The following is a 17,536-nucleotide window of genomic DNA, read 5'->3' as shown; positions in this document are numbered from 1 at the left end:
GTTCACGTCCATGGGTTGTACATAAAAGTTCTTTGAGTCCTGTTTCCTATACCATTTTTTATCTCCCCCCATCTATTTTATGCCTACTAATTATGCTTCTTCTTCCCTATACCTTCCCCTCCCCAATGAAATCCCTCTGTGTGATTAGAGGGATTTCTCTGGTTCTGTTCCTGTTCTGGTTGTTTGCTTAGTTTTTATTTTCATTGTTTATCTTCTCTTTTAGGTTCATTTGTTGATAGTTGTGAGTTTGTTGTCATTTTACTGTTCATAGTTTTGATCTTTTTTTTAGATAAATCCCTTGAACATTTCATATAATAATGGCTTGGCGATGATGAACTCCTTTAACTTGATCTTATCTAAGAGGCACTTTATCTGCCCTTCCATTTTAAATGAAAGCTTTGCTGACAAAGTAATCTTGGATTTAGGTCCTTGCCTTTCAGGACTTCGAATAGTTAGTTCTTTCCAGCCCCTTCTTGCCTGCAAGGTTTCTTTTGAGAAATCAGCTGATAGTCTGATGGGAAGACCTTTGTAGGTAACTTTCTCCTTTCTTCTTGCTTCTTTTAGGATTCTCTCTTTATCTTTAATATTGGGTAATTTAATGATGATATGACTTGGTGTGTTCCTCTTTGGTCCAACTTCTTTGGGGCTCTCTGGGCTTCCTGGAGTTACTGGAAATCAATTTCCTTAGCCAAATTGGGGAAGTTTCCCTTCATTATTTGTTCAAATAAGTTTTCAATTTCTTGCTGTTATTCTTCTTTTTCTGGCACCCATGTATTTGGATATTGGAATGTTTCAGTTTGTCCCAGAGGTTTGTAAGACTCTCTTCACTTTTTAAAAAATTCATGTTTCTTCATTCTGTTCCAGTTGGATGTTTATTTTTTCCTTTTGTCCTAAATCATTGCTTTGACTCCTGGTTTCCTTCCTGTCGCCATTGGTTTCCTGAATACTTTGCTTTATTTCACTTTGGGTATCCTTCATTTGTTTTTTCATTTTTTCAATGAAGCCCAATCAGTTCTGTGAGCATTTTGACTACCAGGTCTTTAAATTCTCCATCAGATAGGTTATCTATCTGCTCATTACTTAGTTCTCTTTCTGAGATTTTGCTCTGTTCTTTCATTTGGGCCATATTTCTTTGTCTTGGTGTACCTGATAAGTTGTAAAGGGGCAGGGCCTTATATGTGGACTCCGGCCAGCAGAGTGCATGGTGTTGTGGATGCAACGAACAACTTCACACAGACTACAGAAGTCCTTTGGAGAAAAAGGGACAGCTTGGCCACTCCCTGAGAAAGAGAGCATCTCAACCCTTGCCTGGACGGGCTTTTATTGGCTTTCTAATAGCATACATCAAAGAAGGTTCATTATGTTCAGGTGTGCTTTAGGTGATTACTTTTTACAGATAACAAAGGAAAGGATGTTACTGATTACTTAGTACAGATTAACAAGGAAAAAATGTTGCAAATGCAAGGGAACGGTAAGAGTGATTGGTCTGGTTACACTCTGTCCTTGGGAGAATTAGCACAGACTTCAGGAAGTTACTTTAAAGATATGCAGTAAGCATTTTTCTGCTTCAACTCAGGGTGAGGGAGTTTTTAGCAAAAGCAAACCTCAAAGCAGCCTAGGTAGAATGCAGGCCTGGTTTCTTACAGGAAAGCTGATCTGTGGGTTTGGCTTCCTGTGTGCTGACTTGCACTTATTGGTTTTCTGATAGGGCTGGGCTGCATTTGCTGTTCCACGCAGGTAGGTTCCCTATATCCTTAGGTATTAACCAGGGCAAAGCAACCCTCTTTGTCCTGCTGAGGTGCTGCCTGTAGGGGAGGGGCCAAGGAGGGAACAGGGCAGTTTGCCTGCCTGTCCCTAGTGCACTTTCCAATGGATTCTCGTGTGAGACTGGGAGTTTCTTCCACCGCGGCAAATGCCATAGTCTACAGTCAACTCTGAGTCTCAGTTTTGCCTTCAGCCAGCCCCTTCCACACAGTCCACCTTACTGTGGCTTTTCGGAGTTGGCCCACGCAGTCTGTTGCCTTCATGGTCTGGTTGTTCTGGTTAATTTTTCCTTTAATTCCTTGGTTGTTGGTTCCATGCAGTTTGATTTTCTGGCAATTTCAGTTGTTTATTAATTTTAGATTGGTTGAGGAATCAATTCCTCAACCAATTCCTACTTTTGATTGTTCGAGGAAGTGAAGGGTTTTCACCTATGCCTCCATTTTGGCTGGAACTCCTGATTCTGGTATTTCTTATTGACTTTGATCACGTGGTTAAGGTGATGTCTGTCAGGTTTCTCCTGCCAGATTTTTCCACTGCAGGGTTATTATTTTCCCTTTTGTAATTAACAAATATATTGGTGAAGATTCTTTGAGACTATAGTGTTTCTCTTCAAACTTTCACCTATTGATTTTAGCATCCTTTGACAGAGCTTGCTTGTAACAGTTAGTGCTAATGTGTTTGATTAATGGTGACTTTCTATTTTCCTCATTTGTTTTACATTTATTGTTTGGAATTCTAAAAAAAATTATCCCTTCTCTCATCTTTATTCATTTACTTAACTATTTTTGTCATTGTGGATTATTAGTTATTGTATTTTATGAGTCACAACTCAGTACTATCATTATATATTGTGTGGCCCAAATTGGTCTTTTTTTAGTTCATACTTTAATTAATTATCATTTGATTATAATGATGTAGGATGATCGCTCATGGAATTTATTTCATGGATATATCTAATATCTGAAGTTTTGTGTGGAAAATGCAGTTTCAAACTAATTGAATTGAAAAGATGGATACTGATTAACCCATTTATTAAAATGAGTTTTAAAAGACTGTAGTATATTCTTTAGCATATAAATTTTCATCACTAGAATCAGTTCATTTTTTTTTTTTTTAGTGAATAGATCACAATTTTTGGAAAGCTCCTATTATACTACAGTCACGTTATTTGAAGAACATCTGCAAGTCTGTAATCAAGTATACATTCAACACTTGGCATTGTAACAGGGTGCAGCCAAGAGGGAGGCCCCAGATAGGGATTTGGAATGGGGTCCACAACTCAAGGTGTCTAGGAAATATTAGAAAGATATATAAGATGTCCTCCCCCTTCCTCCCCCACAGGTGTGAGTTGAGGAAAGGGACACAAGGAGCAGGAACATGGAGAGCTGTTTTGCATAGCAACAACTTTGCAGCCAACTTCTGACATAGTCATTTAACATATTTATAAACTTTAACTGGTTGCATAGATATGTTAAATAGCTGTGGCCATGCTTTGAGCCAGGGGGATGGAGGTGACTTCCACCCAAGACAGAACTGGGAGACAAATCCTCCTGGTTATAGCACCTGCCTGAGAGCTTGGAGATGATTGGCTCCATGCCATGGGGCCACGCCTGCCCAGACCCACTATGGCAGCCCAGTAAAGCTGGAATATGAGAGTGCTGGCAAGTGTAGCTGATTGTGGGAGGAGTCAGAAGTGGGGCTGCAGAGGAAGATTGGCTTGGGGATTTAAACCAAGAGGCGGCAACCATTAAAGAGAGAACCACGCAGCTTTGGCCAGAGTAGGGACTTCCACAGCCACATGAGGGAGAATCACCAAGAAGCTTTAGCAGAGAATGGACACTTGACTTTGGCAGAGTGTTGACCCCACCCCCTGAAGCCTTGCCGGGGGAGAGCCGTGTGGTCTTGGCAGAGTGGGGACCCCCTCGCAGCTTGGCCAAGTAGAACCATGCAGTTTTGCCAGAGTGCAGACCCCTGCAGCTTTGGTGGAGGGGAGAACCACACAGCTTGATCCTGGCAGTTGACACAGCTGATGGTGTTGGGAGCCTGAATCTATTTCTTCTTCTTCTTCTTTTTTTTTTTAAGATTTTATTTATTTATTTTTAGAGAGGAAGGGAAGGAGAGAAGGAGAGAAATATCAATGTATGGTTGCCTCTTGTGAGTCCCCTGCTGGGAACTGGCCTGCAACCCAGGCATGTGCCCGGACTGGGAATCGAACCATGATTGTGTGGTTCGCAGGCCCGTGCTCAATCCACTGAGCTACACCAACCAGGGCCCTGAATCTACTTCTTTTCCTGAGATACAGTACCCCAAATTAGGGCAGAGGGAGAAGGAAACACTGTGTGTGTCTGTGGGTATCCTAAAGGACTTTGATATTTTAATGAAGACATTAGGTTGGTAGAGGAAATTGGCAGCCATTTTAAAACATAGCACAGTACCCAGAGAATGATTTGTTTTTTTTGCCTCTTGCTTCTGTAAACTGCTTGTCGCCTGCGTGCTAAAGATAATGCTCCACTCCTTTTTGCTTCTGTGAGCTGCTTGTTGCTTTTGCACCAGAAATAATGCTCGCTTTTTATCCTATAAAAGCAACTGCTTCCCTGCTGCTCAGGGCCCAGAATTTGGAGACTGCCTCCTTTGGGTCCGCATTCATAAATACAGGAACTACTTCGCTTCCTCCAGTGTTTGGCCTGAGTTCTTCCCAACTAATAGAAGTTGCTAACTAATAGAAGTGACCAGGTCACTACTTTAAGTCTGTGTAGCTTTAAATAAACATTTCCTTTCCTTTTCACAAATCTCTGGCACTAAGAGATGTCCTTCCTCTGGTGGCAGACAAGTGAACCTAGTAGGGGTCCTTTTGGTAATAGTATATCATACCCACCTTGGTCTCTTGTTCGGTAACAACATCAGGCCAGTACTAGAAGCAATGGGGGGGTGTGTGGACAAAACAAAGCAAAACATAAAGGTAAGCCATGGCGTGAATATATAAGGAACTTAACATCCAGGTGAGGAGCCAAAGCTAATACACGGAAACCGTTTGAGAACATATAAGTGCTGTACTATGTGGTACGGTCTACAAGTGCAATAGGAATTGAAGAGAGAATATCTGAAAAGACTTGAGAGAAGACATGGGGCTTGAAATGATTTTATGAGGTCAAAATTTAGATGCTTGGAGGGAGAGACAGTGGGCATTTGTGTGGCCAGGGAAAGCTAGACAAGATCTGTCCAAGGGGAGATCAGATTAGTCCCTATTGCGTACTAGAGTATTCCATGGTGCGGATCAAAATATTGTGCTAATAGGATATGGAGAATGTAAGTTTTAAAACTTAAAATCTAAGATTAATGTATATTTGATAAAGAGATATAGAGTATGAAGAGAGCACAAAGAAAAATGTTAACCTAGACGCTTAATATTTGGGCCTGTGATGTATGCATGCCAATTATGTGTGCATATACATATGCTAGGTCTAAGTATTATGTAAATAAGTACATGCATACATGTGTATATATCTCTATGTGTCTATATGTATGAAATCAGACTGTCTGAACTCAAATCCTGGCCACTTACTAGCTGTATGGCCTTGGGAAAATTATTTAACTTTTCTATGTCTGGTTTCCTAATTTGCAAAATGGTAATAATAATAGTACCACCTCAGAGAGTTGTTGTGGGAATTTAAAAAAAATGCTGTGTATGTAAAAATGATTAGAGCAATGCTTGGGACATAGTAAGTCTCCATAAATCTTAGCTATTATTATTATCATAATATTACATCATTTCTTTTGAGGTAAAATTAGGATTTATACTAGACAAAATATTTGTTGCTTGCCTTTTCTTATAGAAATGCAATATATAAATTATCTCAGATTTTTAAAAGTTTTCTACTACAAGATCTTTTACAAGATTTTATTTATTCATATTTAAAGAGAGGGGAAAGGAGGGAGAAAGAAGGAGAAACATCAATGTGAGAGAGAAACATAGATAGGTTGCCTTTTATCAGTGCCCTTGAGCCCACAACCCAGGCATGTGCCTTGACTGGGGATGAACCAGCGATCTTTCGCTTTATGAGACAATGCTCAATCAACTGAGCCACACTGGTCAGGGCAACAAAATGATTTTTTAAATGACTGCAACATTTTCCAGCTTATGGCTATATTATAGTTACCTTTAACAAATATCTTATTATGGACACATAGGTTTTTGCTTACAATGTATAGCATGAATCTTCTTATAACTAATTTTTTTTCCCACCTTTGATAATCTCCTTAGACCAATTCTTTGAACTGGAATTGTTGGATTAAAGAGTATGAAAGAAATATATATCCCAATTGCTTTTCAAGGCATTTGCACCAGGGGAGCATGAAAACCATCAGTTCTTTGTGCCTTCAATAATACTGGTCATTATCATTCCTTTGATGTTTTGATTTATTTGAGTACAAGTAAAATTGAACATTTTTGTGTGTTTACTGGCCAACAGGATAGGCAGTTTTCCAGACCACTGAACATGGAATCAGAAAGTCAGGATTCAGTGGACCTTGAAATGGAGGGCCACTTGCCCATGGCTTGCACTTGGCAGTGGGCACGTGGAGTGGGGATGCCAAGAGATGAATAGTAATGGAATTTGTCCAAGGCAAACTAACCACTGTACTAGTTAGTTTAACCAGAACAATTTATGAATTTTGTGACCAGAAAACAATGAAAAGTAATGAAAGGCATATACGGACTATTCCTAACTTTTAAAATATGAAATTGGCAAAATATAGAAGATATAAAGAAGAAACTAACAATTGTGCAGATCAGCACTACTGAAAATTAACCATTTTGATACTTTTGCTTCCAAGGGCTAATACTAAAATGTTTCCTAATAGGATAGGAATCAAAAAATAAAAAGGTAAAAATAAAACCCCAAATTTCTACCTTTGATAGATAGGTATGATTTTATCCATGTGTGTTATTAAAATTCCCTCAAGATATGTAAATATTTAATATTTTAAATTTGGAAAACAAACAACTTATTCTCAATTTTCTTTGTTATATAAGCAGATTATGGTATCTGATGGTTAAAGGGACCACCCAGGAAGAAGAAACAATTGATTACAGTTCTTAACAGGAAGTCTGTCCCTTCCCATTATTCCAGGAAGTCCTCAGTAGAAGCGTAACAAAGAAAAGAATAAAGTTATTAGTCTGGGCTTTATACATATGCATGTGTAATACAGTCTGACTGATGATACAAGTGAAGGACTTTTTTATAAGAACTGATTAAGAATGACATGGAGCTGATAAGCATTTGTTCTTCCTCATGAATCTTATGGCAGTATTGAGCTGAACTACTCAAGAACTCAATTCTCAAACAAGAGGTAATTTGCTTTTATTAATCAGGTCCCTGACCCTGAAGAATTCAGCTGTATAAAAACAGTGGGAAAGATGTTTGGATTTGAAGTCCCACTGCTTACTTAACAAAAGGACTTAGCTTTTTAAGTAACTAGATAAATGACGTCAGACAAGTTACTTAACCACTGATATTTAATAATTAGCTACTATTATTGAGTTTTTACTATAATCAGGCTTTGTGTTAAATGCCCTACTTATATGATTTGTGTAATGTAAATATCAGGAAACCTTGGTAATTAGAAGTTGTATAACTTGCCTAAAATGTCAGGATAGGACTGGGATTTAAAATGAAGCAATCAGATTCCAGAGCCACATAACCACTGCTGTCTTCTTATGTTGTCATTGCAATTATGATAAATAAAGCCAAGTCTTGATTATTACTGATAATAAGGATTAGATGGGTGAGTGAAATCAAGTCAAAGCATAGATGGCCCTCAAATATAATTCTAGTTTGGGCTGAAGATTCTCTTTTCCCAGTCACAGTCTCTAACCAAGCTGTTATTTGGTAGTGGAATCATCAGGTTTGAATTAGTCCTTTAAAAAAAGTGTGAAATTCTTAATGAAAACCGAAAAAGGCCAAAAGGCAGGAGGAAGAAACTTTATTTGTCCCTGAATAATGAATGGCGACTAAGCATCTTTTTAAAAGACTTTTATATATTTATTTTTAGAGAGAGGGGAAGAAAGGGACAAAGAGAGGGAGAGAAACATCAGTGTGTGAGAGAGACACCGGTTGGTTGCCTCTCCTATGCACCACCTTGGGGACTAAACCTGCACCCCAGGCATGACAGAGAATTGAACTGGTGACCTTTAGCTTTGCAGGGCAATGCCCAACACACTGAGCCACACCAGTCATGGCACAAGCATGTTCTGAAGAACTCAGGTGTATGAACACATCTTTTATACATTCTTAGGATAAACCTATCTGACCATTTTTGACATTTAAAGACATTGAGCTCATAGGTATCTTGGGCCATTACTGAAATACAGTGACACATTAAATTGTCATCACAGACCACTCTTTGGATGGGGGCTTTTATTGGATACGTTCTGAATTTTGTTATTGAGGAAATTATTTCTTAGAGAAAAAAGTCAAAACACAAAAACAAAGATCAAAATGAACAGTTGGATTGATCATGGCTGTTTGGGGCAGGACTGATGTCCAGCTTCTTCCTTCGTCATTTAAGTTGGACTCTTTATTTTAAACATTACTTTTTGTTTTAGGTTGAACAAATTCTGGCAGAATTTAAGGTCAGAGCCCTGGAATGTCACCCTGACAAGCATCCTGAAAACACCAAAGCAGGTAGGAATTTACTACCTATTTCTCATGAAAATGAGCCATTTGAATAGTAACTTTATTTTATTTTCTCTATTATTTTTTAAATTATTTTTTCATTCAATGCCAAACAATGTTTTTGCACTATTAGATGGGAGGGGGGAGGAAAAATGTAGGGTCTCTAACAGTGGTCATTTAACATTCATTTTTCTTTCTGGTATAATGTGCTGCTTCATGGTTTACAGTTTGTCCCCTTTATGCCTTATTTCACCAGCATTGAAGTGTTAACATAAGTATGTTAGTAATCAAATGGTTGTTTTGATAAGAACTTGCTGTGCTTTCTTCATTTTAGGGACCTGAATATGTCCATATATGTATGATATATATCCATATGTATGATAATATATTCATACTTTCGTGTTTTCCTTTATGATAACTTGAATTTCATCAGCATAAATGTAGACATAAATGCCTATGTAGATCTTAGCTTGAAAAAGTACTACCAAACTAATAATCCTTCCTTGACCTGTCTCCCTCCTGCTCCTCCTCTATCTCTCTCCTTCCCTTTAGAGCCAAAGTTCTTGAAGAAGAACTCCACAGTTGATATCTTTACTTAATACACCCAGTTGTCAGTTTATCCCAGTCTGATTTCCTCCTCACCTTTCTTGGAAACTGTTCTTGTGACAGTCACCAAGGACATCTTGGCTGCCAAATCCAGTGATTGATTTTTTGTCCTTGCCTTCCCTGAGCTTGCATCAGAAGTTGGCACCGTTGATCACGCTCTCTTTCTTGAAACATGCCTTTCTCTTGGCTACCAGGATATGCACTGGTGCTTTTCCATCCAGCCTCTTAAGCTGCTCTTTCTGTCGTCTTTGTGACTCCTTCTCTGATGCATGAAGGTTCCCTCCTAAACTCTCCTCTGGGCTTACTGCCCCTTTGTCTCTGGGGTCTAGTTTAAGCCTGTGGCTTCAATCATCAGCTCTTTGTTGATGGTTCCCAAATCTATCTTAGTTCTTGCTCTTCATTTTCAGACTGTAGTTTCGACTGCTTCTTGGAAATCTCTGGAGACATTTCGAAGTCACCCTGTCAAAAACTGGACTGATTCATTATTCTCCTCTCACCCTCTCTAAAATCTTGTTCATTTTTAATGTTTCCCCATCTCAGTAAATGGAACCACCATCTCTTCAGTTGGCCAAGCAAAAACCTTGCCTCCCTCTCCACATCTGGTTGATGCTGGTGATTTACCTTCCTCATCTCTCTCCTCTTCCCCCCGACCCTCACAGCCACTACAACCTTCATTTCATGCCTGGATCCTTACAGCGGTCATTGAATTGCTTCCCACTGGAAATAGTGATGTGTCTTTTAAATAAGAGAAAAATAAAATATTTAATATGTATAAAGAATGACAAAACAAATGCCCATGTAATGTACCACTTAGCTTAAGACTTTACCAACATAGTTAAAATCTGTTGCATATTCATACTCTGATTTTATTCTCAGGGTGGGTAATACTATTTTAAATTTGATGATTATGTTTGCTATATGTGTATACTATAGGTATGTGTGTAGTATGTATATATGTATAATTTTTTTGATATGGAAAATGCTATGATTAAAACCTATCTATAACTCTACTTGCACAAATGATAAAACAAACTCCTCTTCATTAAAAAATGTTTCCCTTTCTAGGACCCGACAAGCCAGAAAAGAGGCCCTGAGTCATGTCTGCATTTAGCACCTGTGATTGTTGGGGTGTGGGTGGGTGTGGGCATGGGCGTGTGAGAGTGCACAAGTGTTAAGGACTTGTGTGTTGCTCATGTTCTGATTTTGGGGTATTTGTACTTGGTTGGTCCATTTGGTTACATATGTCATAATAATTTGATTTCACTCCTGTGTTTTTTTTAACCAAATGTGTGAATAAATACCTAAATATTGGTACAAAAAGTTTCCCTTATCTTAAAGCTCTTTATTATTTTTTTCTAGAAATCATCGATCCCTTTGATATGTGTAATCAGATCATTTTCTACTATAAGTCACTTTTTTTAGTTAAATACTTAACTATGATTTTTGCTAATTTGATTCCCCCTGTTTTTATTAAGGCATAATTTGTTTAAGGCAACACGAACAAATCACAAGTATAAAGTTGATAAATTTGAGTGTATGTATAACCAGTTTAACCACTGGTATAATGTGCTGCTTCAGGTGAAGACGAAGATCATTTCCAGAACCCCCAGAAGTCCCTTTTTATGTCTGTTCAAGTCTTCTCTCCCATCTGTGGGTCTCTGTTGTCACTGACTAGCTTTGAATTTCATATATATCGAATCATATAATATATGCTGTGTGTGTGTGTGTGTGTGTGTGTGTGTGCGTGTGTGTGGCTTCTTTTGATTTACCTTGCATCGGTGGTATTTAACCATATTGCACATGTAGCTCTTTGTCATTGCTGGGCTTTTAGGTACAAACCCATTATGTTGTGCCTCCACCATGTCTTCATTTTAATTTTTTCTCTACCACCATGCCTACAAGTCCATGTTTTAGCCACTCAGAAATACTTTGGTTCCATAAGGTGCTCTGTTTTCCACTCTTCAGACCTTAGTGCCTGCTGCTTCCTTTGCCTGGAGCCCTTCTCCTGCCCAGCAGAGTCAAGTACACTTTCCCTGCCCTGCAAAGTCCCTCTTCGGCCTCAAGTCTCAGCTTAGCCATCACTTCCTCTGGGAGGTCATGTGTGACCTGCACAGCTCTTTATATGTCGGGCAGCAAACTGAGATCAGGACATCTCCTTGTTGCTTGTTTACCTATTGTCATACTAGAAGCTCAGTGAGGCAGACCTCCTGCTTATCTTGTTCAGCATCTACCACAGAGAACGTCTTTGCACTTGGTGCAAATAAATTCTTGAGTGAGTGAATGAATGAGTTCATGAACATTTCTTTAGGAGACATTAATGACTTCTCTGAGCTGGAGTTAATATTAAAATAGGTATCTAACTTGAAACCACTTAAAACCAACTACCAGCCCCGAGGTTATTCCTTACCTGGGTTTTTCCCCAATGAAGTGTGGCTTTGAGTTGTTTCTCTGTCCCTGGAAAGCAATTTCTATTCGGGATACACGACAAGTCACTGTGTAATCATTGCCATTTCTAGTTGCCATAGTGATGGGAGTTTTCACATATGGGCTACCACAGAGCTTCTTATTCAGAGGGACACTGCACTGTGTAAATATTGTTTAAAATGAAGAGGTACACATACATCAATATCTTCCTTTGTCAGTCTTTCAGTTGATAAATGATTCAGCCTTTTGGTAGAAATTGTTTTCAAATCTGTTTAAGTATCCATTTACTCAATTTGGATGAATATGACTTCATGAAAATCTAAGTGGTTCTTTACGTACTTGAAGAAGGATTAGGGTTTCTGATACAAAATGTTTTAAGATGTTAAAAAAAATTCATCCAGATGCTGAATTTTAGCTTGCCAGAAATCCAGAATACACTAGAAAGATTTTGAAATGTATTTCATCCAAGTGAAAAAAAGGCTAACCTGTTGAGCAACTGTAGATGGGAGAAATTAAACTTAAATACATACCTTTTTGGTCCACTAAGTGTAGTCTCAACCACTGCCATTAAATTACTGACTTGTTAGCATGATGGAGTAGTAGATATGAACACAGGCTTGTCTTTCTAGATTGCTCCTACCTTCCACTTCCAAGCTATCTGACCTTGGGCAACTTCTCCAAGCCTCAGCATTCTCACAGGTAAATGGGTAGATGAATAATATTACTACACAGGCCTGCCATGAAGATTACATGAGCAATTATGATTTCATGGACTTAGTTTTCTTGTTTTTATGCAACACTATAAGATCCAAATTTAACAAAATGGCATACTTTTCTTTTGTTGTAAGTAAACATCAGAGCTTTCTTGCTTCCATTTAAAGTTAATTTTAAATCTAAGGCTTTTGGAAATCCCTTCTCTCCAGGCGTGGGTGATGGAGGCAGGGCAGGTTGTGCTGCAGAAATTGTGTCGCTGAGCTCCAAAGGACCTGGCTGCCCTTCATGCCAGTCCTGTGTGTGTGCACGACAGTAACTGTTTCAGGCCAATGCTTTACAATGTGCTTCTCTTTGACCCTGAAAAAAGGGGTCAAGAGTTTTTTGGAAGAATGTTTTTGTTGTTGATTTGTAGTCTTCAAAGACATGGAGATAGTTGAAGAAGGGCATCTCTTTGTCCCTCGCGGATGTCTTTGAATGTCTCATTGTTTTCCTACTTCAGAAACTCTTCTTGCTTCTTTCCCTCAGAATAAAAGTAACATATAGTAATAAATAATATTGAAAGTGAAAGCCTGCTCTTATTGCTCTCTGTCAGAGAACCTCTATAACTGTATTTTTCTTCAGACTTCTTTCAAAGCATATTCTGACATCGTATTATTATTATTTCTTAAGTAATTGTAAGTGTTCTGAATTTAAAATGTGGCCATAATAATACGAATTCTATTGTGAAATATGAGCTTTCGAAGTAGACCTAGGAGTTGTCAGAATGTCTCTCAAAGGTTCCAGCATCATTTGCTCATATAAGCTCACGAAATGAGATCTCTCTTCCCAGAACTGGTAAATATTTATCTTGTGTGATTCATTTGATTAGCTGATATATTAAAGGAGAAATATAAACCCAAACTCATTTTTATTAAATGTCGGGAAAGGGATGGAACAAGGAAAAACCACTTAACGGGAAAGATAAGGCCTCTTTTGCTTTCGCTCATCAATCGTTATTGAGGGATTGACATCAGAATCAGCCCAAGCAGGCTTCTTTTGTTCTGGATACTCTAGAACACAGGCCAACAGTAATGTGCAAAGAGAAGGTGACTCATAAATAAATATGTTAAATCTTTACAACCCCTACTCCAATAGTAACTGGCATTGTGCATCTGTGGTGATAATTTAATGAGCTTTTTATTCCTGTTGGAAAAAGTGACATCTCATTTATAGAGAGACCTTTACACAGAGAGACATTTACATTGTCATCAGCAACAGGAGGATTGTTCACTGCAGCCAACTGATATGACAAGATGCTTTTATTGGTTTCTTTGTTTTCCTGCAGCTTTCAATGGCCCCATCCTTAGGTTCTCCCCTTTAACTCATTAATTGCTACTACCTCCAGTGGTGATATTAAATAGTAAATGGCCTGTTAGGAACCTGTGCTGTCCAGCCCTGGAGCAGGGTTTTTGGATGCTCTCTGTGGCAGGCTGCCGCTCCGGTTGCTAAGGGAACACATGAAGTGGTGTGTTTGGGGGCCTGGGAATCAGGAAGGTCAGCTCTTTACCAGTTGGGGCACAGAAGTATTTCAGTGTTTTCACAATGGTTATGGAGGTGCAGTTAGTATTCACAACACTTTTGCCCTAACACCTGTTTTAGAGGGTTTGACTACTTTCCATGAGGTATTTTTAAGCACTATCAGGGTAATTTTAATTAGTTTTGCTATGATACTATTAAAATGTTCCCAATTCACAAAATGTCATAAGGGTATGTGTGATTTATTAAGTGCTTAGAGCTCAGGGAATAGCACTATGTGATTATTTTTATGTTCACAGTCAACATGGAAGGCATTCATGCAAGCATGTAGTGAACAGACATTTTTTGAGCACCTGCTGTACTGTTCCCATGGAAGGGATGCAGCAGAGAACAAAACAGATGAAATGTCCTCATGGAGTGTGTATTCTGGTAGACAGGTTGTGAACAAGCAAGTATATCATGTCAGGGGGTAAGTACTATAAATCAAAGTGAAAAAAAAAAGCCCCAGCTGATGTGGTGTGACTCAGCTGGTTGGAGCTGGTCAGGGCACATGCTGAGGTTATGGGTTCGGTCCCTGATTCCCCTGGTCAGGGCATGTTCGAGAGCAACTGACTGATGTTTCTCTCCCACATAGATGTTTCTATCTCTTTCTCTCCATCTATCTTCTCCTCTCTCTAAAATCAATAAGCATGTCCTCCAGTGATGGTAAATAAAAAAGAAAAGTAAATAGAGCAAGGGAGATAAAGGAACGGGGCTGATGGGGTGAGCAGCCATTTCATACAGTGTGGTCAGAGAAGACCCCATCCACAAGACACCTCTGAGCCATATCTGAGGGAAGTCACATGTGTGCCTGGAGTAAAGTGTTCATGGTAGAAAGTGTTCATGTCCTCATGACAGAGGACAGCAAGTGCCAAGGCCCTGCCTTAGGCTGAAGTGCTGTCAAAGAACAGCAGGGAAGCTACTATGGCTGTGGCAAAGGGAGAGGGGTAAAAGCAGAAGGAAACGAGGCCAGAGAAGGAAGAGGGGTGTAGAGGGCAGGCAGAGCATGTCAGGCTTACTGGCCGTAATAAGAAGTTTTGGCTTTATTCTAAGAGAAATAAAAAGTCATTGGAAGTCACTTTGGGCAGAGGAGTGATATTATGTGACTTATTTTTTAAAATATTACTCCAACTGCTGGGTAGAAAATAGACTGAGAAAAAGGCAGGGAGATCAGATGAGAAGCTACTATAGCAATCCCGCAAAGATGGCTTGTGGCTTTGACCGAAGCAGTAACCGTGGAGGTGGTGACAGGAGGTCAGATGTTGGGTGTATTTTATTTATTTTTATTTTCTATTTTTTCTTAGAGAGAGAGGGGAAGGGAGGGAGAAAGACAAGGAGAGAAACATCAATCGGTTGCCTCGCGCACCTGCCCTGACCAGAGGCTGAACTTGCACCCTAGTTTGTGCCTTGAGGGGGAATCAAACCTGAGGCCTTTCTGTTTGTGGGACATGACCCAACCACCTGATCCATGCCAGTCCAGGCAGATCTTGGGTATATTTTAAAAGGTAGAGCCAAGGAAGTTTGCTAATAAATTTGAACCGATGTGTGAGAGAAAGAGAAGAGTCAAGGATGACTACAAGTGTACAGAAAAGTAATGAAATATTTCCTGACTCTCCATACAGAACCAGCCTTGCGTTTATATTTCTATTTATCGCATTGTATTGAAATGACTTGTTTATATATCTGCTTCCTTACTAGGCTCTGAGCTTCTCAAGGGCACAACCCGGATCTTATTGATGAATGATGAAGTTTTTATTACCCCTGGAAGTGAGGGAGAAAGTGAGGATTAGAGGGTAACGTGCATCACCCGAAAGGCAAGAAGGCAGGCAGGCAGTTGCTGCAGAGCTGCGACTCCCTAATTCACTTAAGCCTGAAAGCCTGATGGGGAGGCTGTAGCTCCTTGCCTTGCTAATGTGGATCCAGGGAAATCTGGCATAAGAAAGAATTCCTAAACAATTCTGTGAAATTTGCTTTGCTAACAGTGCTTTCATTCACATGTTAAGGGTCCGAGCAGGAAACCCTAAAGTTTCAGCAAAACCCCCTTCCTGACAGACACTGACTCAGACTAAGCCCTCAGATTTCTTTGAAATGTTATCTACTATTTGATCCTTGCTACCGTGTATTCCTGTGTATCACAACCCAATAAAAGCCTTTAGAGGAAGGGGCTCAAGGCCTTTTTCCTCTGAGAAACTGGCCACCTCTTCTCCCCAAGCAGATCATGCCTTGGTAGTGTTTACTTTCATCCATGGCAGACAGGGGGACTTGAAGGCAAAGTTGCCCCCACATATTATGATTATAATACCTAATACAATGTAAATGCTATGTACATAGCTGTTTTACTATGTTGTTTAGGGACTAAGGACAAGGAAAGAAGTGGGTACTTGTTCAGATGCAACCATTGTAGGCTTAAACGTAGTACATGTCAGTAAGAATGTAAAATTTTTTTCTGAAATTTTTTTAAGCAAGTAGTTTTAAAAAAAGATTTATTTATTTTTAGACAGAGAGAAAGGAGGGGAGAAAGAGAGGGAGAGTAACATCAATGTGGGAGAGAAACATTGATTGGTTGCCTCTCACATGCCCCCAGCTGGGGACATAGCCCTCAACCCAGGCATGTGCCCTGACCTGGAATCAAGTGGCACTGATTTGTGGGACAGCGCCCACTGAGCCACACCAGTCAGAGCTTTCTTGAGTGGCAATCGATTAAATCCATGGATGCTGAACCTGGGATATAGAGGGTTGACTGTACTTACAGTTGAAATTTTTGGACCATGTGGTAACTCTGTGTTTAACATTTTGAGGAACTGCTGAATGGCTTTTCAAAGTAGCTAAAAGTGTACTGTTTTATAGTTTTCTGTAATTATGAGTCTTCCAGTTTCGCATTAACACTTTTTATCCTCATTAACATTTGTATTTGTCTTTTTATTTTAGCCTTTCTAGTGGATGAGAAGTGGTATCTCAGTGTGATTTTGATTTGTATTTCCCCAGTGACTAATGATTTTGAACATCTCCTTATGTGCTTATTGGTCACTTGTATATATTCTTTAGAGAAATGTTTATTCAAATCACTTCCCAATTTTAAAAGTAGGTTACTGGTCTTCTCACTGAGTCGTAAGAGTTCTTTATAAATTTTAGATACAAATCCTTATTAGATTTATGATTTGTAAATATTTTCTCCCATTCCATAGCTTTTATTTTCACTTTATTAAAGTGTTTTGAAGCAAAAATTTCAATTTTGATGAAGTACAATTTTCTATTTTTTTCTTTTATTACTTATGCTTGCACCTACAGTGTCATATTTAAGGAGCCATTGCCTAACTCAAGGTCACAAAGATTTACTCTCATATTTGTTTCTCAGAGTTTTATAGTTTTAGCTTTTGCATTTAGATCTATGATCCATTTTGAGTTAATATTTGCATATGGTGTGAGGTAGGAATCCAACTTTATTCTTTTATATGTGGATATAAGTTGTTCCTGTGCCATTTGTTGAAAAGAGTATTTTTTCCCAACTGAATTGTCTTGATACTCTTGTAGAAATCCAGTTGACTATAAATGTGAGGGTTAATTTCTAGACTCTTAATATTTCATTGATTTATGTTTATCCTTTCAGTGCCACACTTTTTTTTGTTACTGGAGCTTTGTAGAAAGTTTTAAACTGGGAAGTGTGAGTTCTTCCAACATTGTTCTTATCTTTCGAGATTGTTTTGATTATTCTGGGTCCCTTGCATTTGTATATGGATTTTAGGATCAGCTTGTCAATTTCTGCAGAAAATGGCAGCTGATATATTGATAGACACTGTGTT

At 38.9% G+C, this 17,536-nt stretch overlaps 1 protein-coding gene across 1 annotated transcript in view; it reads left to right on the top strand.

The window, feature by feature from the left end:
* The window catches only part of DNAJC12 (DnaJ heat shock protein family (Hsp40) member C12), a 49,585-nt gene that overhangs the window by 9,257 nt on the left and 22,792 nt on the right, over nt 1-17,536 (top strand). The window contains exon 3 of the mRNA XM_037144379.2: nt 8,369-8,447. Coding sequence (XP_037000274.1) covers nt 8,369-8,447 — 79 coding nt within the window. The remainder of the gene's footprint in view (nt 1-8,368; nt 8,448-17,536) is intronic.

The sequence above is a fragment of the Artibeus jamaicensis genome, unplaced genomic scaffold, assembly GCF_021234435.1.
Source record: "Artibeus jamaicensis isolate MK-2021 breed Jamaican fruit bat unplaced genomic scaffold, CSHL_Jam_final contig_332, whole genome shotgun sequence".
Taxonomy (NCBI): Eukaryota; Metazoa; Chordata; class Mammalia; order Chiroptera; family Phyllostomidae; genus Artibeus; species Artibeus jamaicensis.
The sequence above is the reverse complement of the archived record's forward strand: the minus strand, read 5'-3'. Positions and strand labels throughout refer to the sequence as shown.